This window comes from Drosophila persimilis, unplaced genomic scaffold (genome assembly GCF_003286085.1).
Source record: "Drosophila persimilis strain 14011-0111.01,24,50 unplaced genomic scaffold, DperRS2 tig00000652-arrow-arrow-pilon, whole genome shotgun sequence".
NCBI classification, from domain to species: Eukaryota; Metazoa; Arthropoda; class Insecta; order Diptera; family Drosophilidae; genus Drosophila; species Drosophila persimilis.
The window spans coordinates 1,379,184-1,405,938 of NW_020825329.1; the positions used below are offsets into that span (position 1 = coordinate 1,379,184).

At 37.8% G+C, this 26,755-nt stretch overlaps 3 protein-coding genes and 1 long non-coding RNA gene across 9 annotated transcripts; 2 read left to right on the forward strand and 2 right to left on the reverse strand.

Annotated features, from left to right (window-relative positions):
- Nucleotides 1–1,745: 1,745 nt before the first annotated feature.
- LOC6601991 (sodium- and chloride-dependent GABA transporter 1) lies at nt 1,746–5,679 on the forward strand. Its single transcript, XM_002027032.2, has 11 exons — nt 1,746–2,108; nt 2,452–2,719; nt 3,323–3,424; nt 3,504–3,684; nt 3,827–4,094; nt 4,149–4,252; nt 4,324–4,448; nt 4,551–4,795; nt 4,866–5,069; nt 5,143–5,310; nt 5,394–5,679. Exons 1-11 carry the CDS (start codon nt 1,971–1,973, stop codon nt 5,493–5,495), a joined length of 1,905 nt encoding a protein of 634 aa, XP_002027068.1. The 5' UTR covers nt 1,746–1,970; the 3' UTR covers nt 5,496–5,679.
- Nucleotides 5,680–9,358: 3,679 nt separating this feature from the next.
- LOC6601992 (bone morphogenetic protein 2) lies at nt 9,359–11,319 on the forward strand. Its single transcript, XM_002027033.2, has 2 exons — nt 9,359–9,683; nt 9,851–11,319. Exons 1-2 carry the CDS (start codon nt 9,480–9,482, stop codon nt 11,186–11,188), a joined length of 1,542 nt encoding a protein of 513 aa, XP_002027069.1. The 5' UTR covers nt 9,359–9,479; the 3' UTR covers nt 11,189–11,319.
- Nucleotides 11,320–11,877: 558 nt separating this feature from the next.
- LOC113566241 lies at nt 11,878–13,360 on the reverse strand. Of its 2 annotated transcripts, none has more exons than XR_003409010.1 (3): nt 13,302–13,360; nt 12,923–13,055; nt 11,878–12,827 (listed from the first exon to the last, which is right to left on the reverse strand). It is a non-coding gene; the product is annotated as an uncharacterized LOC113566241 (long non-coding RNA). The 2 variants fall into 2 exon arrangements; XR_003409009.1 differs by having other exon boundaries at nt 12,893–13,055.
- A 6,168-nt stretch (nt 13,361–19,528) lies between these two features.
- On the reverse strand, nt 19,529–24,745 carry LOC6601993 (RNA-binding protein MEX3B). Of its 5 annotated transcripts, none has more exons than XM_026991046.1 (4): nt 24,343–24,745; nt 24,175–24,267; nt 23,194–24,023; nt 19,532–21,459 (listed from the first exon to the last, which is right to left on the reverse strand). In XM_026991046.1, exons 3-4 carry the CDS (start codon nt 23,882–23,884, stop codon nt 19,955–19,957), a joined length of 2,196 nt encoding a protein of 731 aa, XP_026846847.1. In that variant the 5' UTR covers nt 23,885–24,023; nt 24,175–24,267; nt 24,343–24,745; the 3' UTR covers nt 19,532–19,954. The 5 variants fall into 5 exon arrangements, with proteins under 5 accessions (XP_026846850.1, XP_026846847.1, XP_026846848.1 ...); XM_026991047.1 differs by having other exon boundaries at nt 24,175–24,270; XM_026991048.1 differs by lacking the exon at nt 24,175–24,267 and having other exon boundaries at nt 24,626–24,745.
- Between the last annotated feature and the right edge of the window lie 2,010 nt (nt 24,746–26,755).

A 26,755-nucleotide genomic window follows, 5' to 3' on the forward strand; every position in this document is an offset into this window, starting at 1 on the left:
AATTTGGCACAAATACATTTAATATTTATTATCATTAAAATGTATACAAGAAAAATTCATTAACTATTAACAACAACAAAAATTGTACTCCACCGTAACTTACTTAATGAAAATATAAAAACAAAGAAGATTGTGTCGGTGTACATATATGTACGTATCATAAAAACGGGAACGGGCTTAAAATGTATAAGTAGTATGGAATTTGCTGATCTCTGTGAGTCAATGAACATGTTTTGGATAGCCTCGGAAAGGGTACATACATATTTTGATTTTGACCAGGACGATAAGTTGAATTGAATTGTTGCAAAACAAGAAGATGTGGTTATTCAAAATCCAATCAAATTAAATATGTTCGTTCGTCAATACCTTAATTCGAAACCATTCATTAGTGTTTCTAAGTTTTCGTCCAGATGAGAGATTTTCAAAAATAAATTGTAAGCTGACGGGGTCTCTATCATCATCAGGATATATTTTAAGGTCTGTGGGATTTCTTAGGCACGCCCTAAATCTGGAGTTTTTATTGCGCACAATTTTTGACGTAAATCAGAAGGGCCAAGATCGGAAATTTCGTTCCTTAATACATATATTCTCAGAAAACTATTCCATTGTTGATACGCTTTGATGTGGCATGCGCTAAATTTCTAAGTAGTCTTAATGTATCAATAAAATACTGTGATTATGCGATTATAATAATGGAGGTAGACATTGTATTATTCATCAAACGGCAGCAGGAGTCGTCGGGTCGGCTATTCCGACCCGACGGAATTTTTAACAGGAAGTCAGAGAAAAACATCTGCCTTTTTGTTTTAGGTTATACAGATTATTATTTTTTTAAACATATTTTTAAGTCCAGGCAGCACCTCCGACCTCACAGAGTACTTACATACATACATATGTATGCATGTACATATGAATGTACTTATTCTTAATCGCGAGTAACATCCAATTCGATATATGTACATAGCTACTTTTGCCCTTCCAAATCTTTCATGAAAATATTTTTTTTGTCAGAAATGGCAGTTTCTTCGGCTTTCATATAGTGCTGCCAAATTAGATCAAAATCATTATATCATACACATAGCTTCCATAGAAACGATCCGATCAGTCGGAAAATTAACAGATTATTGAATTTAAGTAGATAAGTAAACTTTTACAGTTTTCCAAGCCGAGTTTAAATGATATGAATTTTATATAAAATACCACATGGCATGTTATACGGGTACAACATATGTATGTACATTCCCCTGCTAACAAACGTCCGCTCATTATGTCTATGTATGGGCAAGCACATGGACATGGACAGGTACTAGTCCATATATACTATAATACATTTTTTGAAATTATAGTGACAGACCAGAGCGATACGGCGGCTGTAATGTCGTTGATACTCTTATGCCCCAGATGGGTCAGTAAATTGCCTTGCATCGGTTTGTTGGGTAGGGGTTGCCGAGCACTGTGCAGCTTCGATTGTAGTACGCAGAGCATCATTTGATGCTTCAAATTGTGCTCGGCATCAAAATCGAGCTCAGACTGTACGCCTCCCTATACGCTACACTCGAACATACATATATGTATTTGAATGTGACTGATGCTAGAACCCTCTTCTTAAATCATTATTAAATTAAATTGTATGTAAAAATGACAACGCAGCCAGACTCGCTCAAAATCCGAGCTTCGCTTAAATTGGGTGCCATGCTCGTAACTATCCATCCATCCTGAGGCTGAGGCACAAACCAGAACATCGTTCAGATAGTCAGTTGGATGCAAGCAAGTGACCTGTTAGGGTGTCGTGGGTACAGGAAACGTGAACGGACCTACGAATTAAGATAAACACACATACACAAAAAGTGCCTTTTTGTAGTCCTTCTTTCACTATACTATCTCGTCTATTGTTCGGATATTTAGTCACGTGTTCGCAGATCTAAAAATATATTTTTTATAAGGAGGAGTCCTTCCTGATCGATTACGAAATGTATACCAATTGCGAAAGCGATGGTGATGGGGGAGGAGATCGACGAAAGCACGAGGCTATTGAGATGTGTAAAGACCTCGCTACATCTTCAGAGTCGAACACCCCAGCAAATGCAACTACATCCAATCAGCAGCAGGTAAGTCAGTCATACACAGAAAACTTTATTGCAATCGGATCAGAATACATTTTTAAATTTAAAAAATCGTTTAAATAGTTCACACACACTACGGTATATTACATAGGTATATTAAATTAATCCGCTTGCTATATATACCTTTTTATTTTTTAAATCTTTGTATTTTGGGTTTCCAAGTATGATTTTATTATGTTAATGCATACATATGTACATCTATACTCTGTACTAACTCTATGGGGTTGGGTTTGAGCCTGAGAAAACAAAGTACATAAAAAATAACTACAAGTGGGGAAAAAAGGGAATTGTAATGGTTGTAATGCAAATTTTACCTTTAAAATTGCAGCTAGTTAAACTTGATCAATTACCGGAGCGAGGATCATGGTCTTCAAAGCTTGACTTCATTCTCTCAGTGGTTGGACTAGCGATCGGCTTGGGAAACGTTTGGCGATTTCCTTATTTGTGCTATAAAAATGGAGGCGGCGCTTTCATATTGCCCTACTTCTTGACGTTGTTTCTAGCCGGAATCCCGATGTTCTTTATGGAGTTGGCTCTCGGACAAATGTTGACTATTGGTGGACTGGGAGTGTTCAAAATCGCTCCAATCTTTAAAGGTATGAGGAAATTCGTATGTCTTGCATTTCCCCTTTTTCCGGATCTCTAAATCACTATTATGCACTGGTATATACCAATCCTCATGCAGACGTAAAGCGTAAAAGAATCATTCGATACGGATGACACGAACAGACTTAAATTTTCCATGATTGACAACGTTGCGATGTTGCGTACGAATACTCCTGTTTTCTTCATTCTAACTATAATAGTGATCTGATCGAGGAACAGATTCTGCAGTCTGATATACAGGATAATTCTGTACGTGTTTCGGGCTCCAATTGAGTGATTGGATCGGATTGGATCAGGTTACGGTTACTCTAGCTAAAGATCTGACACTGAAGTCGGAGAGATAGGCATGGCTATTGAAAATAAAGAACACATAAATATAGTACAAAAATATTGTATACTTTGTGGGTTCGAAAACGGGTCATACGTATGTTAATTTAAAACGTTCTTATGTTTCCACTTCTCTCCCGTGGCCCATTACTATTGCCTTACTATTTAATGTACTCGTACACTACTATATTACATAATATTATTTATGATAATTATAAATTTATTTTTGTTTGATTATTATTATATTTATTGTTTTTGTATTTAAGGCATTGGATATGCTGCCGCCGTTATGTCTTGTTGGATGAATGTGTACTACATTGTTATTCTGGCTTGGGCGGTATTTTACTTTTTCATGTCAATGAGAGCCGGTATGTACCTTTTTCACGTTCACGATATTTCGAAATACAAAACAAAAATCGTCCATACAAAATAATCCATACCATGTAGATGTACCATGGAGGACATGCAACAATTGGTGGAATACCGTTAATTGTGTCAATCAATATGAGAGGAACAATTTACACTGTTGGGACAAAGTCATCAATGGTACCGCAAAGAAAATTTGCTCGGTGGCAGCGACCAATATTTCATCGACGGAACTCACAGATCCAGTCAAAGAGTTTTGGGAGTATGTAACAAATTACGTGGCTATTTTTTTCCACTTTACATTGTTCTTGAAAGATCTGAAAATCTCCCACCACCTGGGGATTAAGCTTGACGTTATGTTAGCACTAACATTCAGTTTTGCTTTGTTCTATGAACCGTTTCAGACGTCGTGCACTTCAAATATCACATGGCATTGAAGAGATCGGCAATATTCGGTGGGAATTGGCCGGAACTTTATTACTCGTTTGGATCCTGTGCTATTTTTGCATTTGGAAGGGAGTGAAATGGACGGGAAAAGTGGTCTACTTTACAGCCCTGTTCCCATATGTCTTGCTCACCGTTTTGTTAGTTCGTGGCATAACTTTACCAGGGGCTCTGGAAGGCATTAAGTTCTATATTATTCCAAACTTTTCTAAACTGTCTCAGTCAGAGGTAGGTATACCACGAGATAGGCACGAGCCAATTTTAATGTAAAATGTCTTTAAGGTGTGGATTGATGCTGTAACGCAGATTTTCTTCTCCTACGGGCTTGGCCTTGGTACACTTGTGGCCTTAGGCAGCTATAACAAATTCACGAATAATGTGTATAAGTAAGTGAAAAACATAAAAAGTAAATCGCTACCTATCCCCCAGTATTTATTTATACATCATGGCATTGTAGGGATGCGCTTATCGTCTGCACAGTTAATTCCAGCACGAGTATGTTCGCTGGATTCGTAATATTCTCAGTAATTGGATTTATGGCGCATGAACAACAGCGACCTGTGGCGGAGGTGGCAGCATCAGGTTTGTCATCGTTTTTAGGAAATTTGCTTAAATACGACTATGCTATTATTTATTTAATAATAATAAAATACATATATCGGTATGCTTTAAAAAATTCAACAGGTCCTGGCTTAGCTTTCCTAGTGTACCCATCGGCAGTTTTACAGCTGCCGGGCTCGCCAATGTGGTCTTGCCTCTTCTTCTTCATGCTTTTACTTATCGGTTTGGATTCTCAGTTCTGTACAATGGAGGGCTTTATTACAGCAATTATAGACGAATGGCCACAGCTGCTGCGAAAACGCAAAGAAATTTTTATTGCCATTGTGTGCGCACTGAGCTATTTAGTGGGCTTAACCTGTATAACGCAAGTAAGTTTCTTGATCAGGCAGTACGTCTATTTAAATACCTACTTGTTGTTTTGCTTTGTTTTTTTATTAGGGAGGCATGTATATTTTCCAAATATTAGATTCGTATGCAGTTAGTGGTTTTTGCTTGCTGTGGCTTATATTCTTTGAGTGCGTCTCAATATCCTGGTGCTATGGAGTCGACCGATTTTATGATGGTATTAAGGATATGATTGGATATTATCCCACAGTTTGGTGGAAGTTCTGCTGGTGCGTTACGACCCCGGCTATATGTTTGGTAAATATTACATCCATTGATAAGTATAACGGTAATACGATATAGTAATTAATTTTTCCTTTCCTTCCGACAGGGTGTCTTTTTCTTTAACATCGTCCAATGGACTCCTATAAAATACCTGGACTACAACTATCCTTGGTGGGCTCATGCATTTGGTTGGTTTACTGCGTTGTCATCTATGCTGTATATACCAATATACATGATTTGGTTGTGGAAACGAACACCTGGAGACTTGTGCGAGGTAGAAAAATCAAAACTAATTTCTTGGAGCATATTGTGTGAACAAGCAAAATTTTTATTAAACATAACATAATATTTTTACAGAAAATCCGCGCGATAGTACGAATCGACGAGGACATACCACGGTTACGCGAGAAAATGCAGAGAGAGGCTATTGCTAAGGAGATTGAATTTAATTCATTATAGTATTAAGGCACTCTTCGTTGATACTATTGTAATCGAATCGTTGTTTTCGCTGCGGACCAACACTCCTTATCTGGGGCTGGAGTTACACTATGTACTGGGCCGTTGCCGTTACTATGTCATGCTATAATTACTCCCACGGTGTAACTTTAAAATAGTTTAGAGAATACATATAATATTAAGCTGATCCGAGTTCTAAAATGACTTTTAGTGTGTTTCGTGTGGTACTTACTCATAAGTAGAAAGCTGTATTTTCGAATTCTAAGAAAATTCAAATACTGAATATTCTTGCTCTGAAGCACTCACGTACAATGCCTTACGAGATATGTATTGTATCAAACATCAAAACTAAGTTATTTCATTTTCATAAGGAATAAATTGATTTTTTGTCTGTCACGGTGAAAGTTCTCATCTGTTAGTGTAGATGGACTACACTGATATAATAATTATCCCCATGGAAATATGAATGCTTAACAATTCCGACATTAACAGAACAGAACAGTAAAAGCTTTATGCTTTTAAATGAGATGTACCTTACAGTTGTTTTACAATACAGATGCAGATACACAGGCCAAACAGCCAATGTCGAAATTAGTGTCATCCTTAGACTTTATTAATATTGTTAATTTAATTTAAAATTACTCATACCATACAAGTAAGGGTACAAGTATCTAGCAATAGAGCAATGTTAATGGGATAACAGACATGAAAACACTTTTATGTATAATATGTCGATATGCCGAATGCCTTGGAAGTCCTTTAAATATTGTTGTGTAATTAACCTTAAAAATAACTATAAGTTGCTTGTCATGTCAAATAAATATATAAACTTAAATGAATATACATACGTATACGTACATTATACTATCAATTGGAAGAATGGTCTCTGCGTAATGACAGACAGCCTAAATGTACAAGATAACGATATGGATCCCCCGCATAGGTAAAACTCGGCTGAGGACAAAAACAAAAGTTAAATACCTTGGCACAGTATTAGACGCAAGCTGATATTGAGACCCAATGTGAAGGAAAGAGTGAATAAGCAGCACATCGGGCCGCGCCTCTCACCTGCTCTAATGCACTGGACCTACATCTTGGTCGTGCGGCCAATTCTGCTTTATAGCTTGACTTAAATCAAAATACAATATAATAATAATAGAGAGACAAAAAATATTAAGTACATATGTATGGTTCATGCTTACATATCTTAACAAATAGCTAACCATCAGCGTTATGTACCTCAACAAAATATATTGTATACATATGGTATACACCATTATACACCAATGGACTGTAAAATATAAATGTTGTACAAGAGGGGAGACGAATGTCAACATTTGCAAACTGGTAAGTAGCATGAATGAAAAGTGCTCGAGGCTATTTGAATGAAAAATTCTATAGCAACATGACCCAACCGAGGGCTGATCTAAATGTACCGATGCCATCCATGAATTGTACATACATATGTATGTATGTGTATATATTTAATTCGAATTCTTTTTGAATTTACTTATTAACGACAAGGTATTGTAATTTCTGTCTGAACACCTGTCCTGAATCTTTGAATCTCTACACTTTTTAACTATATCCAATTAGAAACAGAAAATCAGCTGTTGCATTTCAATTGATCGTGGTTTTCTTTAGTACATGTCTTTTTTAATCGCTTACCGATTATACCTATGTATGTACAATAGGTATGTGCATTGAACATTATTCAGCTGGCTGCATCTGCCACTACGTTCTTACCAGTTAGGTCAGTCAGTAGAACTATAAGTGAGTGTCATATCCATAAGCTTAAGTAATAAGTATACGCTGATGAAAAGATGTAGGTTGGTGTATTCACTAAATGGAAAGCATATATGTTTGTACATACGTATGCACATATGTACAAAACTTGCTTGTGTGCGTGTCTGAATCTCCAATCTCTTTTACGAGTATCTGTGTTGCTGGCTCGTGTGGGTGTGTAAGTGCCAAGTTGTTTTTATACCCGATACTCAAAATAAGTATAGGGGTATATTAGACTTGTGGTGAAAATGGACGTGTCCACAAAAGGCGAAAATCTGTGGCATCCACAATTTCAAAGATACGAGAAAACGCAGAATCGTAGTGGATGACTTTATCTTCTAGAATACAAATCTGAATCTGAACCAGATCGTATAATTATTATAGCCAGAATCAAGAAAACAATTTCATTCTCTCTCGCTCTGTCTCTCTCTAACGCACAGGTTTCATGTTCGGCTTTGCCTATTGCAAAATGTGAGTTCAAGGATCTTAGAGACTATAAGAGCTCGAGCAACCAATTTTTGGTATCCCCACTCCTGTGATATCGGACCTTCACCGTTTTGTTTCAAAATTTCGCCACACCCCCTTCCGCCCCCGCAAAGGACAAAAATCCATAAATCTCAGAGGCTATTAAGGATAGTAACCAAATTTGGTATCCATACTTCTGTTAGATCTTATTAAAAAACTTATATCTCAAAATTTCGGCCCACCCCCACAAAAGACGAAAATCTGTGGCATCCACAATATTGAAGATTCGAGAAAACTAAAAACGCACAATCATAGAGAATGACCATATCTATCAGATTGCTGAATCTGGATCAGATCGGATCATTTTTATAGCCAAAAGGAACAAATCAATTTGCAGTGGCTACGCAGCGCTCGTCGACACGCACGCACTCTTTTTCTTTTAATGTAGCCATACTGACAAATTATCGGGTATAAATGTAGAGTAGCGGTCGCAGCAGCAACTCACAACGTTCCCCCTCGTTTATACTGTTGTTGAGTAAGCATTTGCTATCGGGTATTTTAGTCGACTAAGTGTTGACGCCCGAGCCGAACCATCCGAACAGGTTCCGCCGCCGCGACGTGCATTTGTTGATAAATGTGAAAGAGACAAAAATATGTACAACTTTCGATAAACTGTGATCATTCATCATTTATTTACTTATACTAAAACAACAGTTTTCTGTGTTGTTTTCCTGAATACATATGTTCATATGTACATGCATCCGAAATATCAACTCTTGAAACTGGAAGAAAACAGATGCTCTAGCAACGTGTGGAATGTGTGTTCTCGTAAATATGTATATATATGTACTGATATATACATAAATATGTATATGTGTGAATTTACATACTTAGAATTGATCAAATTTATGTCATTTTAATATGAGGCTCACTATGTATACTGCGTAGAGAGTAGTAGTAGAGAGAGTATCATTATCATACACAGAAACTTGATGGCCATGTGGAATAAACATGATAATAGAGAGTAAACCCAATTTTCCGGCCAAATACCAAAAATCACCAAAAAGGTGTAATCTGTATAAATGCGTTACCGTTTCCCGGGATACAAAGAATGGCTTTGAATTTCGTCACATGAGACGGTTACACCTATGTTATATATGGATTCTTTGCCACTGTTATTTTTGTTATACCACAAATAAAATAAGTGCCAAACGGCAACGGGCGGCATATACCTTCATATCAGCGTCGAGCATAAATCAAATTCGATCCAAGCTTGCTATTGTACATACTCGAACATTTCCCACTAAATTTCTAAAGTATTCGTTATACAATTTAACACAGGTATGGTTAGTCATTCTATTCCTATTGCTATTCATGGTTCTTCAAGCCAATGGTCAAGGCATTTTTGGGCCAATGTCAAAATCAAATGTTAACGACAATCCCCATACGCTGCAAGAGTTCAGGCAACAGGATAGCGTAGAAATTAGCTATGACTATAGGAGCATGCAATTTCAAAGTTCAAACGGTAGAGCTCAGAGCCGGCAAACCAATCAACAACTACAAAAAACAACTCAAACCAAAAGTAAAAACATTAAAAATAAAATAAATAATATATTTAATCAACAAAATAATATACAAAGCAGAGGAGGAGAGTCGTCGCTTAATGAAAGTTCAAATAAATATAGTCTGATTATTCTAAGCCCAGAGACCCAGTCGAATAACGTAAATAATTCAGCAATGGAAGTTAAGAAGAACAACAGTATTCCAATTCAAAATATCCGTAAAAGATACATAAGAAATACCGGGAAGGAAACGGAGGCTCACAATTATACAAAAAATTATAATTACAAGGCACTGAACGGGAACCGGATTGATGAATCGAAACTTAAGCGACTGGTAATGAATGGTCTTGGATTGAAGAAGATACCAGATATGAGAAAGGTAGGAATATTTGTTATTTACATATGTATGTATTAATGCCTCTGATGTGTACTTGACGATCGCATGTGTAATCGTGCAAGTAAACGAATGATTCAGCATGTACGAGTATGTATGTATTTAAAAATGTATTTAATTGAATTTTATTTTGTATTTATTTATATTTATAGGTGAACATAAGCCAAGTAGAATACTCAAGAAAGTACGTTGAATACTTAGACCGCCTTAGAACCAGTCATGGAAGAGGAGTCAGTTATTTAAGTAACGAATCTGGAGAGTCGTCCCGAACGGATTTACACATATTAAGCATTGTAACTAATAGTTTTAACGACATAAGTGAGAAACGATGGCGTCATAAGCGATCTGTCAAGAACGGATTAAGACAAACAAAGAGAGGAAAATCTAATGAAAACATCCAATTCGACCCAAGGGATAAGACCAATATTCTCTTGCACTTTCCCCTGACAAACGTAAATGATGCAAACTTTCACCATGATAAAATTGACGAGGCTAATGTAAGGCTAATGCTGCTCTATAGTTCAGCCCTTGCAACCAATAGTGGACAACGGCAAACAACTGGCAAAAAAAGAAAATTCAATCGAAATTTCGGTAGTGCCAACAAAAACAACAAGAATTGTAATGCCGGCGATGTCATTGACTTTAACCCAGAGCAGCGTAACGAATCGAAAATGCGAGGGCGTGTCCATAGCCGCAAATTGAATCTCAAAGTATATCAGCTTCTTTCTTCAAATAGACGAAGGTTACTTGCATCCCGCAAAATTGAGTTCGAAAATATCCATTACGAGGAAACCCGCACCCAGTGGCTGGAATTTGATGTTACCAAAGCAGTTCGCGGTTGGTTAAACAAAACTCATGAAAATTTGGGCATAGAGATTCAATGCGATAGATGTAGGAGTATAGGAGCTCGCATATTAAGCGATGTAAGCTCGCCGACACCATTTAAATCTGCATCTGCCAAGTCAGCAGCTACGGACAGTGACCGGTTTCATCTTATGCCAGTCCTAAATATCATCGGTCACGGGAACATGCAAAGCCATCGAGAAGGTGACCTCGGGGTCGGAGTGCAGCATTTAGTGCTGACTAATAATAGAAGCGATAATTATTTTCATCATCGTTCGGACCAGGATATGGGTTGGCGTAGAGAAAAGTGGAATAATAGTTGCTATAAGGTGCACCAACGATGCTGTAGACACCAGTTAGATGTGGTCTTCAAGGAAATTAAGGGCTTTGAGTTCATATTACAACCAAAAATGTTTGATGCTGGTTACTGCCATGGCCGCTGTCCACCGCGCCACAACCCTGCCCATCACCATGCACTCTTGCAAAGTCTTATATGGCAACAAGATAGCAGTCGAGCGCCTCGTCCCTGCTGTGCCCCCTCAAAGCTTGAAGTCCTAGAAATATTGCATGTGGACGAAGAGCACACTGATAAGCTAAAGATTTCAACATGGAGTGACATGCAAGTTCTGGAATGTGCCTGTTCATAAATCAATTTAAATTTATTTGAGACGTAAATTATCAATTTAAAAAAATTTGTATTGGTAACTTATATGTTTTCCAATCAACACCTTTTTTGCAGCATTCAAATATATTAAAAAGCAAACCATTTATGGCAATAGCTCACAAGAATGTTTTAACTTAAGTTCAAACTCCGTCCATGAGAGTAAGTACACAATTGTATTATTTTGATTTTCCAGAGGACAGAGAAGTTGGTTTTCTTTTCGAGTTCCTTTTAAAAAAACCCTTAGGTTAAGTAAGTATAATACTTTGCCCTCCAATATTTCAGTTATAAACGAAGGAGCCACACCCCGGAGTTGAATCTAGGCATCCTGCAAGAATACCGCGTTCTAGTCAGTCACTAACATAATAGCAGTTTCTACCAAAAGCAGATACTGCTTTTAATGCAATTGCATTATTTTTTTAAAAAGAATTGTATACAAATTTTCTCTTTTAATTCTTAACAATTTATACAATTGTTGCCGTAGGCTCGTAAGAAGACCACTCCTGGTTGGGACAACACAACGAGATCTGGAACAGAGCCCATTTGATAGAATTTTCACTTACATATGTGCCTCAAACAAATTTGTGACCGGCACAACATAGGCCGGAACACATTGGTTACAAACATTAAGACAACCATAATATACTCTTAAACTCAATCAATAGGCATTTATAATTTTTTGAATCAATGAAATCAGGTTGGTCTGATGCAGAGGAAACAACCTTGACAAAGTGTATTTTATTGCGAATCTTTTTATAATTATATATAAGTGATAAGTACTACCAATTACTTAAAAAATCGAAGCCTTGCGGAATTTGCACTGCTGGGGATAGAAGTTTAGCATTTTCTTCTTGAAAGAGCTCTTTGGATTCATTTTCGTCAGACAAATCTGACAAGATACTATTTTTTGAGCCAAAATTGGACAAGAGTTTTGATTTTTCATCTGTATTAAAGCTACATCTTCCGTCATCATATCCATTCTCAATTAGTCGATCGTATTCATGCAAGAATGTCACTCTCCTACATTTATTAATTTCTTCTGAAATACTGAGATCAGTTGTTTGCTGAGGGTGTATCAATTCCTTTTCGACTTTTAAAAGGATGATTTGATTGCACACATCTGTGGGATCAGAATCTTTATCAGCATAATCACTAAAAGCTGCTGGGATATTTATTTGTGATTTGGTTCGATAACTAAATGGGAAGGAATGCTCATCGCGGTAGTCACGGGTATTTTCATCGTGTAAAACTTTCAGACCCACGTTTTGATAAAAAAAGGTGTGCAGGTTTTTACCGTTAAAGCTATATATAACGTCGTTCATATGCCAGTGATGTTGGTCGCTTTTAGATATATTTTCTTTAGTTTCAGTTCGCAATTTCCGACTGTCGATGTTTTCTTTCGCTGAACATTCCGGCTTAGTCTTATTAAAGTACTTAATATATATTTCAGGTTTTATAAAATGATCGTTGACAATATTTTCCTGTTCTGACAAAGATAACCCAAGCCATGCATCTGGGCTATAAGCGGACTTCGCCTGACTTATATCGCGGGTAATCTTTTCAGCCAGAGGACTAAGTTTAGAAAAATAAGACTGGATTCCTTGTAGCATAGCCATATTTTAAGTCTACAAAAATAGCAAAATATTATTAGTATTTTAATATTCATTTCGAATGTTTCTGTGTTGTTTACACAATTTATAAACATATATAAACAGTCTACCGCAATCGTATTTTCTGCAAGCAATACATTGTAAAAACCTTGATGTGCATCCCCTTTACCACCTTTTGATGTTGTATTCCTATGTACATAAATATGTCTTAGCTCTGTTAACGAGGGCCACTTTAAATGCGTTCTGTAAAACAAGGAGCAATCCCATTAAAAGCTGCTTCATCTCGAGACAAAAATAACACGATGAAATATAATTCACAGATGTATCTGTATAAAACGAGCACTTTTCTGAACAAATTTTTTCTTCGTCTCAATTCGTAATGAACACAATTATAGGTAAATACCAGGAATAGCTTGCATCGAATGCTCTTGTGATATAATGTACATATGTATGCATTATGAAGAATAAAATTCTCAGAAAAATCCATACCTGCATATGTATGCCGGCACGCCTCACACGTATATGTAAATTAAAAATTTAAAAAAAAACAAAAGAAATATGTGTAGTGTATTAGGGTTGGGAGAAAATCGATAGTGATGGTTGAAAATTAGCCACATTACATGAAATTCTCGATTCCAAAGAATGTGTGGAAAGTAATTCGTACCTTCGGTTACAGGGAACGGTGAGAATTAAAAAAAAAAAAATATACAACAGATGAGCATAAAATTACAAAGTTTTGATCTGAATTGTGAAATTTTCACAATTTTAAATGACTAAATTGGCAATATTATTGCCTATGATAAAGCAATCCATATATGTACAATAAAAATTACCCTTTGGACTCTCTCAAATCTTGCAGCAGCTCTGGTGCTCATCCTGTAATTTCTGCTGCTCCTTCTGGACTTCAAGCATTTTCCGAACAATCTGCTCCAGATTTTCCAGCTTAATCCGCTTTGGTGCGGCGTCTTGGTTGCAGAAATAATACTAGAGCCGTCAAAAATCCCACCGTTCCCCCGGGATGTGCTCAGTGTGCAGAGCCTATAATAGACTATTCACACTGACGACCATCCATCATCCATTTCGGGAATGGTCGGTAAGAAAACCAAAAAGGATGACATTTTATGAGATCGCCTGAGACCAACTCGAAGAACAGAACGGCCGCCACAGAAAGAAGGATTAGCACGACATGAGGCAGGAGAAGATGGTGCAGGACTTAATCAGCACCCACACTGAACACACTTCAAGTGAACGGTGGGAAATTTTGACAGATGTGAAACACCGATTCACCGAACACACTGGTACCATTCACTAACGGTGAACCACCATCCGTCAAAAAGCAGCTGATGAGCATAAAATACCAAAGCTTTCGTCTGAATTGTGATATTTCAAAAATTTTAATTGTTCTCTCTACTGACTCAGTAGTACTGAGATATTTTTGGAACGGCGAAGCCTATGGTTTTTACGGATTAGAATATTTATTACAAATGTATATTATAAATAAATACTGACACCTTATATACGACAACAAAATCAATCCGTTCGCCATCACGGATGCACTGACAGACGTGGGGTTTGATTCCCGGACGGTGAGCCTTATCGATCAGATGCCCCAATTCACGACTAGTCCACTAGGTTTGTTAGCAGAGGCACACCGCAGGGTGGCTCTTCACTGGGAAGTACAAGATTCAGACACTGACTTCTCCAAAACTCTGTAGGGAAATGCTAGGTTTTAGAAATGGTCAACAGAAAGCTCGAGGACACTGAGCATTGAGGATAGGGTAAAGTGGGCACCACTATCATACGACCATGCTCTATGGAGTGTCCAGCCGAGTTTAACGCATGGCTGAGCTATGCATAACTGGCGGGCTACGCACCACCCCAGGCGACGCCCTGGATACCATGTTTGCCCTTCTTTCTGTAGATCTCCCAAAATTACCAGAGAAGACAGATTTTTGTATTCCCAGAGATTACATCTCGACGTATATCCATACCCGCGGGTATGGGTGCCGTTTGATACGAGCAGGCTTCTAACGCTCCATATCTTAGAGCGAAGTCCAAGCGTTGTGCTGGCGCAAAGTTCTTTCGAGTACTACACCCACTCTGGGCTACCTGAAGAATGCTGGACAACGTCCAGCAATGAGTCGCTAAATCTTCTCCTTAACACCCACTTTCCCGGCTGCGATAAAAACAGACTACACTACAGCGCGGCTCGTCCGTTGCCTCAAGTGATATCATGAACCTGCTAAGCTAGGAGAACATTTCCTGGGAAATAAAAAGCTTTAAACCATACAAGTCTGCGGGGCCAGATGGCATCATCCCTGCCCAACTGATTCACGCTGGACAAAAAGCCACTAATTGGCTCAAAAGGATATACGAAGAAATCTTCGCAGGGCGGAGTCCTTTCGCCCCTCCTATGGAACATGGCAGTGAACGAACTGCTGCGGAAGCAGCAGAAGCTGTGTGAGTGCCTGACAAGCACACTCATGAAGATGTCAAAATGGGCAGACAAATGCGATCTAGGCGTCAACCCGTCTAAAACGGAACTGGTACTTTTCACTAGGAAGTACAAAGTTCCGGCACTGATTCCCCCAAGACTATGTAGGGAAGTGCTAGTCTTCAGCAACACGTCAAGTATCTTGGCCTAATTCTCGATAGAAAGCTCGACTGGAAATTGAGCATAGAGCATAGAGTAAAGAAGCCCACAGTGGCCCACTATACTTGCAGGAAAGCCATCGGACTAAAATGGGCAATTCGGTGGCTTTACACCGCCATCATACGACCGATCATGCTCTATGGAGTGGTGGTATGGTGGCCAGCCTTAGACAAAAGGACATGCCTCAATAAATTCAGCAGAGTTCAACGCATGACAGAGATATGCATAAGCGGCGGGCCACGCACTACTCCAGGGGAAGCCCTGGATACTGTGCTGGACCTCCTCCCTGTAGATCTCAGGGGAAAGAAGGTGGCAACACTTTCCGCCCTCAGAATGAGAGAAGCCAGACTGTGGAAAGCGTCCGCGGTTGGGCACTCGGGAATCCTGACGAGACTCCCGCAATTACCAGAGAGGACAGATTATTGTATCCCTAGGGATCAACTCTCGACGCCTTTCCAGGTATCAATCCCACTTAGGGAGGACTGGGAGATGGGCGAACCAGGACCCGCAGATGCGGTTCACTTCTACACTGATGGCTCAAAGTTAGACGGCCGCGTGGGAGGCGGAGTCAACTGCAGCGAACTGAACATCAGTCATTGCTTCAGGCTCCCGGACCACTACAGTGTGTTCCAAGCGAAGGTTGTAGCCATCAATGAGGCCATTTCTATCGTCTCCAAACTCCTTCTAGACACGCACATAGTGTGCGTTTTTTCGGACAGCCAAGCAGATATTAAAGCTTTAGGCTCAATATCGTCGAACTCAGCGACTGTAAATGACTGCCGCAGGTCTCTGCACGAGATCGCAGAGTAGTTAGATCTCTTCCTTATATGGGTCCTAGGCCACTGGGACATCAAGGGGAACGACGCCACCGACGAGCTAGCCAGGCAGGGTACTACGATTCCTCTCTTAGGAAGCAGGTAGTGATGCCTCTGGCTACGTGCAGGCTCCTCACGCACGAATTGTTCGAGCAAAAAGCCAATAGGAGATAGCAGCAAACCGTTTCCTGTAAAGTCGCAAGATTGATATGGCCATATTGATCGAAGAAGCGCTCAGCCGAGCTGTATAGACTCAGCAGAGCACAGTGCCCTGCAGTTACTCGAGCCATTACGGGACACTGGCAGATCGGCACTCATGCCTATAGACTGTCAATCCCTCAATGCAGAAGTCTCGGTTGTTGAGTCGGTTCTCCACTTCTGCTGCTATTGCCAGGCACTGGCAGTGACTTTGCTTTCTCGGGGTTCCATTTCTCACCAAACCAAAGATGCTGTCGAAATAAATTCAAGCCACCAGATGGGACCGCGCTTAAATAACAATAACAATACCCATAACGATATGGTGATACTCGTAGTTAACATGCTAGACACCGTATTGGAGTTAAAGGAACTTTATTGTCGTAAGCTCAATACATTTAAACGTTGCTTTAGCGCATCAGCCAAAACCTTTTTTCAGAAAATATAAGAATCAGAGCTGATGGCATTAACCGTTATGAGTTGTTTTGACGCCAAGTCCGGATCGAGACCCTAGAGAATCGGCGGCGTCGACCAGAGTCATTGATTCACCAGTCTCGACGGCAACGAAAGCTTGCAGATGCTTTAATCCGTTACTCCGTGTAAAAAGAAGTCAACGCATATTTCCGAAAAATTTATTATATAACCATTTAGGGATACATTGCTATGTATATATATTTATTTTCATATATATTTCTCATATAAAGTTAAGGTTCTCGGCAATTATGTCTTGGTATGGTTACTAATCTGTAAAAAGAGTAAGCCGATTAAAGTCGATTTATGAAATGTACTTTTAAGATATTATATTTTTCTCGAACACAATACGGATAATTTATAATATATATATTTTCTTTAAGGAGCAACTTACTTAATCTTATACTTTATATTTAAATATTTATATATTTATAGATATATATTTTTATATATAATATAAGTATGTTAAATATATCTTTCTGTTCTTTTTAAATTATTGATTTATATATTTATGTACCTTTCCCGTTTACATTTGTAAAATATTCGTTGTAAATATACTAACCGCCCTCTATTAGAAGTTTAATGTAAAACCTTATATACTGAGTAAAAAAATATTTTTTCGCAGTTTGGTGTGTACGTACATATGTATGTATGTATAACCGTTCCGAAAAACTTGAAAATTAATTTTAACTTCGGCCTAATAACAACAAAAAATAATATGAAAGGGAACTATTCGAAATTGGGTATAATTAAATATAAAATGTGGAAGACTATCTTGGAAAAGTGTTGCAAAACATAAGTACAAAAAGAAAAAAAAGCTATCGTCTTAAATCGGTGGCAGTAGGTACTAAATCTGAATTTTGAAAATTATGGGAATTAGAGTTACATTTTCTTCTAGGAGGTAAACAGAAGCTTGTCTTTGATTACCTAACATAAATTTCCACTTTCTCTACAGCACTCTCATATCGATTCATTGTCAGTAGCACCCAAAATTCTTAAGACCATATTTTTTTTCAGAGACCATTTTGTCGAAATTATTAACATATTATAATTGAAACACTCGACTAGTTCATTGGCAAGAGTAGCATAGTATCCGCGTCATATCAGACTGTAAGTCATTCTCCAGCTGTGACAAACAAACAGGAATATTTTATTAATAAAATAAATAGAAAATTTATATTCTAATTTTAAACAGTTAACTGATTAGAACAAAAACAAATAAATATTGAAAAGATGACTGAAACTTTTCTTTGTTGAAGAACCAAAGATAAGATAAATTATATATATTTTCCAAAATGTACTTTGCATTTGGCCCAGTCATTTAAAAAATAATCAAACTATCCCCCACTATATTACTTTGATTCTATAGATAATTAATTCTGAAATACTGATCCTTCGTATTTATGGGAACGTACTGTACCTATGTCTTATATTAGTATCATATCTTACGAAAAATATTATTTTACGGCTTTTAAAATCATAGAAAATGTATGTATATATACACACATAATGTATGTGTATATATATATATTTGTATATATATATACATATAATATATATATATATATATTTCACATATCTTGTATGATTTAATAATAAATTAAATTGTTCTATTTAAATTTGATGTATTTGTAATAACGCTAAATGTATTTTTTGCGCGTTCAATAAACTTTATTTAGTCTCACTCGTTTGTATCTTTGACCTTTCAAATTTGTTTAAAATCAAATATAACTTAGAGAAAACAGCCTCTAGTAAGATAATGTGGACTAGATATATGTATTCCTACAATCTTGGGTAATCTTAAAATGTTCATACTTCATGTATGTATAACAAAAGTGTAGTTTTGAAACAGAACAGGAGTCAGAAAATGTATCTAATGTAACTTCTCTAATATACTGCGCAATAGACACTGTATTATCAATATTAAATATGATTGACTATAAATATATAAGTCTTTTTATTCACATTAATCGTAAGCTTTATATAGGTAGTTGTCTCATGTTGCTCATACATATTATTACATCATATTTATAAGTAAATATAATTTTTATATGATATTTGTGTCTGACATTATCTATGTTTGCATATGTGCTGGTCTTAATATTTATGCCTATTTATCAGTCAACTTATTTTGTATTACTTCTTTTCTGTAAACTAGTGTCGTACATTCAGGGTTTAGACCCTATTTAATTTTGAAATTTTATTTTTTATAAATTTTTCTTTATTTAATGCGATAATTGCCATTATCGCTTTTTATTTGTGTCCTACATATGTATGTATGTATTTATGTATATGTCGTTTAAAAATGTTACTAGAATATGATAACCATCAAAATCTATTATTTATATTGTTTTTAAAAAATTTTGAAACGTATTCTTTTTAAAACATACAAAATGCAATACAAAAATAGGACATTATCATTTTTGTTTAAAAGATAATAAAAGAGGTTTTACAACAACATACTGGTACCACTTTACCGTTCATTAAACAAAACCGCTGTGCAAAATTGAAAGGGACGAAAAAGCAATCTGACATTCTAAGTGATAGAAAACGAAAAAATTTAAATAAAATATTTGTTTGTGTAAGTGCTAGCAACGCAGATGTATTAAAAAGGAAACTGTCAATTTAGAAAACAAATTTCGACAGAAAAAATAACCTGAAATTAAGGCATTGCAGATCGAACAATAATTCTGATGATTAAGGTTGTGTAGTTACACACGTATGTTTGCTACAAATGTATGCAGAAAATACAATATTCAGAAGAAACAAAATAATCGCTTTATATCGACTCAGCAGATGAGGTCTGTGCGTTGCAAGCTTCTGGTAAAAATCATAACAAATACATATGTCAAAAAGGGACGATTATTACTTTGAATGATTTCGTTTAAGTTAAATCAATAATCAACAAATCTAAAAAATATTCGAATAATTTTAGGTATTAACTTGGATTGTACCTCAAATCGCTTAATGATCAAACAGAAACCATGTTTATTAAAAAACGTGTGCATTTAGCCCAAAATGCGCATCGCGTGATAAACAATTGAGTTGCAAATCGGACATGCTGCTTCTATGGAAACGCAGATCTGATTGGCACAATCCATGCAGAACATATTGTGGCCGCATGGAACCAACGCTGTGGTTACTTCATTTTCGTTGCACACAAAGCATTCGCGTTGAATGGATAATTTGTCGGCGCTGGAATTGGGTTGGAATTGAACCAACGGTGCTCTTTGCTGACTGGTACATGATGATTCCTTTATGTGACGAGAAATGTTTCTGTTCACAGAGTGCTCGCCCAGACCCAAAAGAGAGTCCGTTGGACTTATGGAGGTTGTGGGTGAGCAATGGGCGGTGGGTATAGTGTTCGCTGGAAGATTCCAAATGCTCGGCGAGTCCCCAATGCCTTCATCCACATCAATCGAATCGCTTATATTTTTCCATATATTCAATAGTTCTGGAGGTGTGTTGGCGCTATTGTTTGTGCTCTTTGTCGAAGCGGTTGAGGACGCTGACGAACATGATCGGGTTAGTATATTCGAACCAGAGTTAGAATTCATAGATGCAGATGTTGGTGGACAGAATGACAATGTTTTGTTCGTAATACGGTATACATTAGTAACTTTTGCTGGTAGCATTTGTGCTTCACTGGCTGAAAAATGATTATCCGATGATGCTGTGGCCAATACAATCGGTGGCATGTCAATGTCAACTAATTCCGACTTCTGATAGCTATTTCTTATATGATGATCTGGCATTAGTTTCACATTATTCATGTTGAGACTATCCACAGTGCCACCGACCATCTTTAGTGTATTATCTCCATAGTCCAGAGCAGGCGAGATAACACTTTTGTAGATGGATGACAGTATATCCGAGTTCAGATCATCGTTCAGAATCTGTGTTAATGAATTTATTGTTGGCTGTGTCCCATATTCCTGCGTTTCGAGCGATTCACATCCTAGTCCGGCAGCGGCTCCGGTACCGGCACCGCCAGTACCATTTCCAGGTCCGGAACCAGTTCGAAGAGCAATGTGTGCTTCAATTTGCTTTCTTGCCGTGTCTACGTTGTCTGGCAAACCAGTCACCTCAAAAATTGGTTCCTTCTCGCGCGATGGTGTGACAATGTATGTTTGTGTCTCCTGCTGGATATGTTTAATTGTGGCACCTTTGGGTCCAACCACTAGACCCACAACCCGATAAGGTACACGTACCTGTATGGTAACCTGACCGGGCAAACATGGGGGACCAGACTGCATACGCGACACAGTGCCTGCATTGCCACCCGATGAACCGGAATCGTTCATATTTCCTGTCAATCCGTTATTGTGACCCTCAATCGAAGGTTTTCGAGATGCTCGTATCAAGCTAAAGTGATCTGCTGCAGAAAGTATTTCCCGTTTTGCCTTGTTAACGTCTTCTTTGCGACCGGTAACTACAAACACCGGTTCCTCTCCGCGAACTGGAGTCTTGATGTAAGTATTTGTTTTAGCCCTCAAAGCCTTGATCTTGCACCCTAAATATGGAGAAACGGGAATTATCAAACAAAATGCAATCTGTTGATATGTTAGTCACATACAAAATTCAACCTGTACTGCCTGTTTTAATACCAGCTCTACTCGTTCGCATTTCACACTAAGCTCATCCTATCGGAGCAAAGCAACGATCAGATCACTAAGGGCAAAATAAACGGGGTGGGAACGTTGTGAGTTGCTGCGGAGACCGCAACTCTACATTTATACCCGATACTAAGTCAGTATGCCTCTCCTCCGGCAGACGCCGCTAATATATAAAGACACGACAAAGAGTGCGTGCGAGAAAGACCGAAAATCAGCCTGAGCGTGACGTCGGGCGCTGCGTAGCCACTGCAAATTGTTCCTTTTGGCTATAAAAATTATCCGATCTGTCCAAATTCAGCAACCGGATAGATATGGTCATTCTCTATGATTCTGCGTTTTTAGTTTTCTCGAATCTGCAATATTGTGGATGCAACAGATTTTCGTCCTTTGTGGGGGCGGATGGGGGTGGGGCGAAATTCTGAGATATACGTTTTATAGTGAGATCTAACAGAAGTGCGGATACCAAATTTGGTTACTCTAGCCTGAATAGTCTTTGAGATTTGTGGATGCCCCAGATTTGGCGAAATTTGGACACGAAACGGTCACGGTCCGATATCACAGGAGTGTGGATACCAAATTTGATTGCTCTGGCTCTTATAGGTTCTGAGACCCTTGAACTCATATTTTGAAATTGGCAAAACCGACCATGAAACCGGTGTGTTAGAGAGAAACAGAGCGAGAAAGAATGAAATTGTGTTCTTGATTCTGGCTATAATAATTATACGATCTGATTGAGATTTTACGATCTAGAACATATAGTCATCCTCTACGATTCTGCGTAGAGTTTTATCGTATCTTTAAAAATGGGGATGCCACAGATTTTCGTCCTTTGTGGGGGCGGAAGTGGGCGGGGCGAAAGTTTGAAATATTTTTCTAGCAGTGACATATCACAGAAGTCTGGATCCAAAACATCGTTGCTCTAGCTCTTATAGTCTTTGAGCACTAGGCGCTGAAGGGGACGGACAGACGGACGGACGGACAGACGGACAGACAGGTCTCAATCGACTCGGCTATTGATGCTGATCAAGAATATATATACTTTATGGGGTCGGAAACGATTCCTTCTGGACGTTACACACATCCACTTTTACCACAAATCTAATATACCCCAATACTCACTTTGAGTATCGGGTATAAAAAAGAAAAAAAAAACAGTCTCACTGGTTGAGAGCTAGTGATGGTGTTTTTTTTTTTGCTAAGCCACACTGGATGAGGAAAGAGTCAGTCAAAACGGGGAAGTTGTTTTCAGCCCATGATAATGATGCCATCGCCATAATGCCATAATGTAGGCATAGTTTCGAGCCATGACGGTCGAGAATTCTTATGTCAGCTAATATACATATACTGTCATTCAATTTTGATTCCAATATAACCTTTGACTCACATTTTAGACTGTGTGTTGATCTGTCAATATCTCGGGAAAAACATTTACATATGTACATACATATATCTAGACAATATGGCTTTGATAAAAATCGAATTTCTGATTGAAATCTGATTTTATCTGGACAAAATTTTCTTCCCAAAGAAAGTTTTCTATTCAGAATTCAGTCACACAGAATACACACGTATTTTATTTAATTTCTACGAAAATTTTACGGAACATTTATTTGCCTTTAAAGTTAACTTACCCTGCCGACCTACTATTTCAGCGACATGTTCTGAGCTCGGAACTGGAACACATTCAGTCATGTTTTGAGATTTCTTTGATCGGTCTTCTACGCCAACGGCAGCGGCGGTGGGTAATAAAAGACCGGAACCAGACACTGTAGGTAAAGGCAGGGTGTTGTCCGTTTTAGAGAAAACGGCAGGCACCACATTGATGGAGCCCATTTCAAAGTCGTTCTGTATCGCGACAGGTAGTGCAGGTTGGCCATAGCAGTTTTGATTGTCATTTAACCCGACCAATGATAGTTCCAACGCCAATTGCAAAGTTCGCGGATCTTCGGATAGTGGCATCGACGACGCATGAACTTTTGTCTGTTCAATCATTTGATGATGTAAAGGATTATTCTTGTGAATTGAGTCCGGCATACTATCGTTTAACATCTTTGAGGCTACTTGCGCCGACATTCTTATATTTGAGTGGTCTTCTTTAGTTTGAAATGAGATTAAATCGGTAGGCCTAACTTTTGAAAGAGGGTAGCTGGTGATGTTCCCTCCTAGTACAATACCACTTTCACACGATGAGGAGGAGCTCGATGATACAGATGCCGATGCCGATGCTGATGATGAACTTGAAGATGATATGGAAATCGAAGCAGAACCGGAACTCACGTCCCTGAATTCATTCAAATCCCTTCTTACATGTGTTTCAGACATATCATTATGCTTTAAAAATATATCTAGCTTTGACTCTGGCCGCTTTTAAAACTGTTATACAATTTCCACATTTACTAATGTACTTTTTTCAAATATAGCGCATTTCCATTTGAATCATTTTGTTTCTCCTCCTGATTTTCTGCAAAAAAAACGAAAATGCATTTGGTATACACACACAGGCATGTTTATGGGAGGGATAGGTGTACACATGGGTGTATTGGTATGCCATGCCTCTACATCACAAAATATATACTTATAGACGGATATATATTTTACGTGTGTGTACTTACATTTAGGATAGCTAAAGTCAACAAAAGTTTCTGTTTAACATTTTTCAAATTCCTTTCACAATAAGTAGCCAGTTCAGTTAAGTTTTAGCCGCGCTGCTGCAACCGATGTACAAGTACCGCACCGCTCATAATCAACCCCTAACTTACGGCAACTTTTGTGTCACTCACCCCTTGTAACTTGCTCCTTTCTCACTGCCCCTCTCTTCGCACCCACAACACAATATGTGTACATACAGTTTCAGTCGCACATTCACACGGGTATGGGACTCAATGCAATCTTATACCCGACTGTTTTGTCTTTTGGTGGCACTTTCAAATTCAACCACACGCAACTCAATTAATTTCCACGTACTGTTCATTCATAATATTCAATTCAATTGTACAACATACAACATCCCACTCAGTGGGAGTAGTACCTGTATGCACGTATCGATATACATACAATACATACATAAGTACACTAGACTAGAAAACGTATATGGCTAGGTACACATTCCGGCAGGGCAGTATCCGTATCCTGACACGTCTTTCGTAGATTGTTCATTACGATACATACACAAACATATCAGGGAAAAATTATGTGATCGCGTTTATCTTAATACAAACTTAGGTTTCCCAATAAAACAAATTTTGTTTTTGTTGATTTAGCACATCACAATTCGATTAATTTTTCATTTGCCGGTAATCAGTGCTGCCAACTTTTTATCAGGAAAAAAGCTGTTTCTACTTGAATAAAATGAAAAAAGTGAAAAAAACGTAAATAATGGTGTTAACAATTTTATATTAAATTGATATTTAATATGTATTTTATATTTTCATTTTAATTTTCATTGACTCATCCAGCTCTGTGGGGCTAGCTTCTGATTCGCATTCGTACGCCATGGTCGTACCAATCATGCTTAGATAATTATGTGCCACTTCATAGTCGAAACAGCATTTTCCAAGACTTCGCAAGCTATGTATATTTAAAAAAAAAAAACTAGTAAAATCTTTTCATTAAAAATAAAACTCTACCTTATGCACAAGATAGCTATTGGCCCTGCTTAGTTTCATGGATTTCGTTTGTTTTGTCTTAACCAGTTTCCGCGTTTGACCACGGCAATGATTGCAGCTGCCAGCTCTATAAATCAGCTGTTTTCACCAGAATCTTTAAAGAAGTAAGCCTCCAAAACCTAGTGATGTCGCTGCTATTTTCTCTCTTTTTATTAAATTAATATCGCTATATTTGCATTCAATTTCTTAATATTTTCAACTTTAAGGTAATCCAAAATTTAGCTAATTACATTTTTCTTAACGCGTAAGATTTTTTTGACGGAAAAAGGTTAACCAGTTTGAGAATTTCTGAATTATCTGGTAAGCTGGAAAAAATAAAGATTAACCGGCCACATTTTCTTACTTTTTATTTAACCGGTGGCAACATCAAAAAAAGCTTAAAAGAAGCCGAACACATGTATTAAAATTGAAGAATTCCCGCTTCCCGCAACTCACAAATTTTTCCTGCATTTGGTGTTTAAAAAAGCCCAGATCTGACGAGAAAAAAGTGTAATCGGCAGCACTGCCGGTAATCAACCCATAGAGAAGAAGCATCGGTGTAACCACTAATGGTGTTATGATATTAGACTTAGCTAACTTTGATAGCCATTAGATAGTCGTCTCCAGACACGTATCGTATCCCGACTATCAGTCGAAGAACTAAGGCACTATTTGTGCCAGCTAGCAAAACTGGATCTATAAGTTATCAAAACCAGGGATGATATTCGTATGGAACCGATAAGAAATTTTCGAGGCGAAATCTTTTGCTTAGATCAGAAAAATTGAATACCGCCACAAGTGAAATATAGAAATATTCTATCTGTCGAAAAATGAAGAAATATTGTATCTAATTGAGGCAATCTTATGAATTCCGATTATGCGGATATTCTAATTCATTAATTTTTAATTTTATTATACCGCATGCTAACGCCCTCATCTTCTAAGACTAATCATTACATATATTTTCAGTATTCATAGAATAGTCAGCGGAGCACCGGCACCAAGGAACCGTCAGCGGAGCACCGACTGGAGGCACGTTTCTGTCCCCACACACCAACCCCCCCGGGCAAAGAATCCGGACGTCAAAGCAGAAATAAACCCACACGAATCAATGTCACACACCTTCATCCACCCACATCACACCCAACCCACGCATGTATACCCTCATTCATAACACATCACATAACATCACCACATTTCACACATCTACACCCGTCCGACCCACAATTAAACAAGATATCACGATCATATAAAAAAAAAACACCACGATTAAACGTAAACATCAGCAAGCATCAGGAAGCAACAACTTCTATCAAAGGGGGCTGCCAATTCGGCCGAAAAAGGGTTTATTTTTTTTGTTAGTATTTTTTTGGTGTTAGTATTTGTTTCCTTTATATAAACCTAGATTATGAATTAATGTTCAAGAAGATAAATAAGAAAATATAATGGATATAAAAATGAAAATTTGAAAAGAGTCATGAGTGAATAGAAAACGGTAGTTGGGTGGGACGAGAGCGAGAAGAAGAGTGGGACCCTGAATATGAAAAGG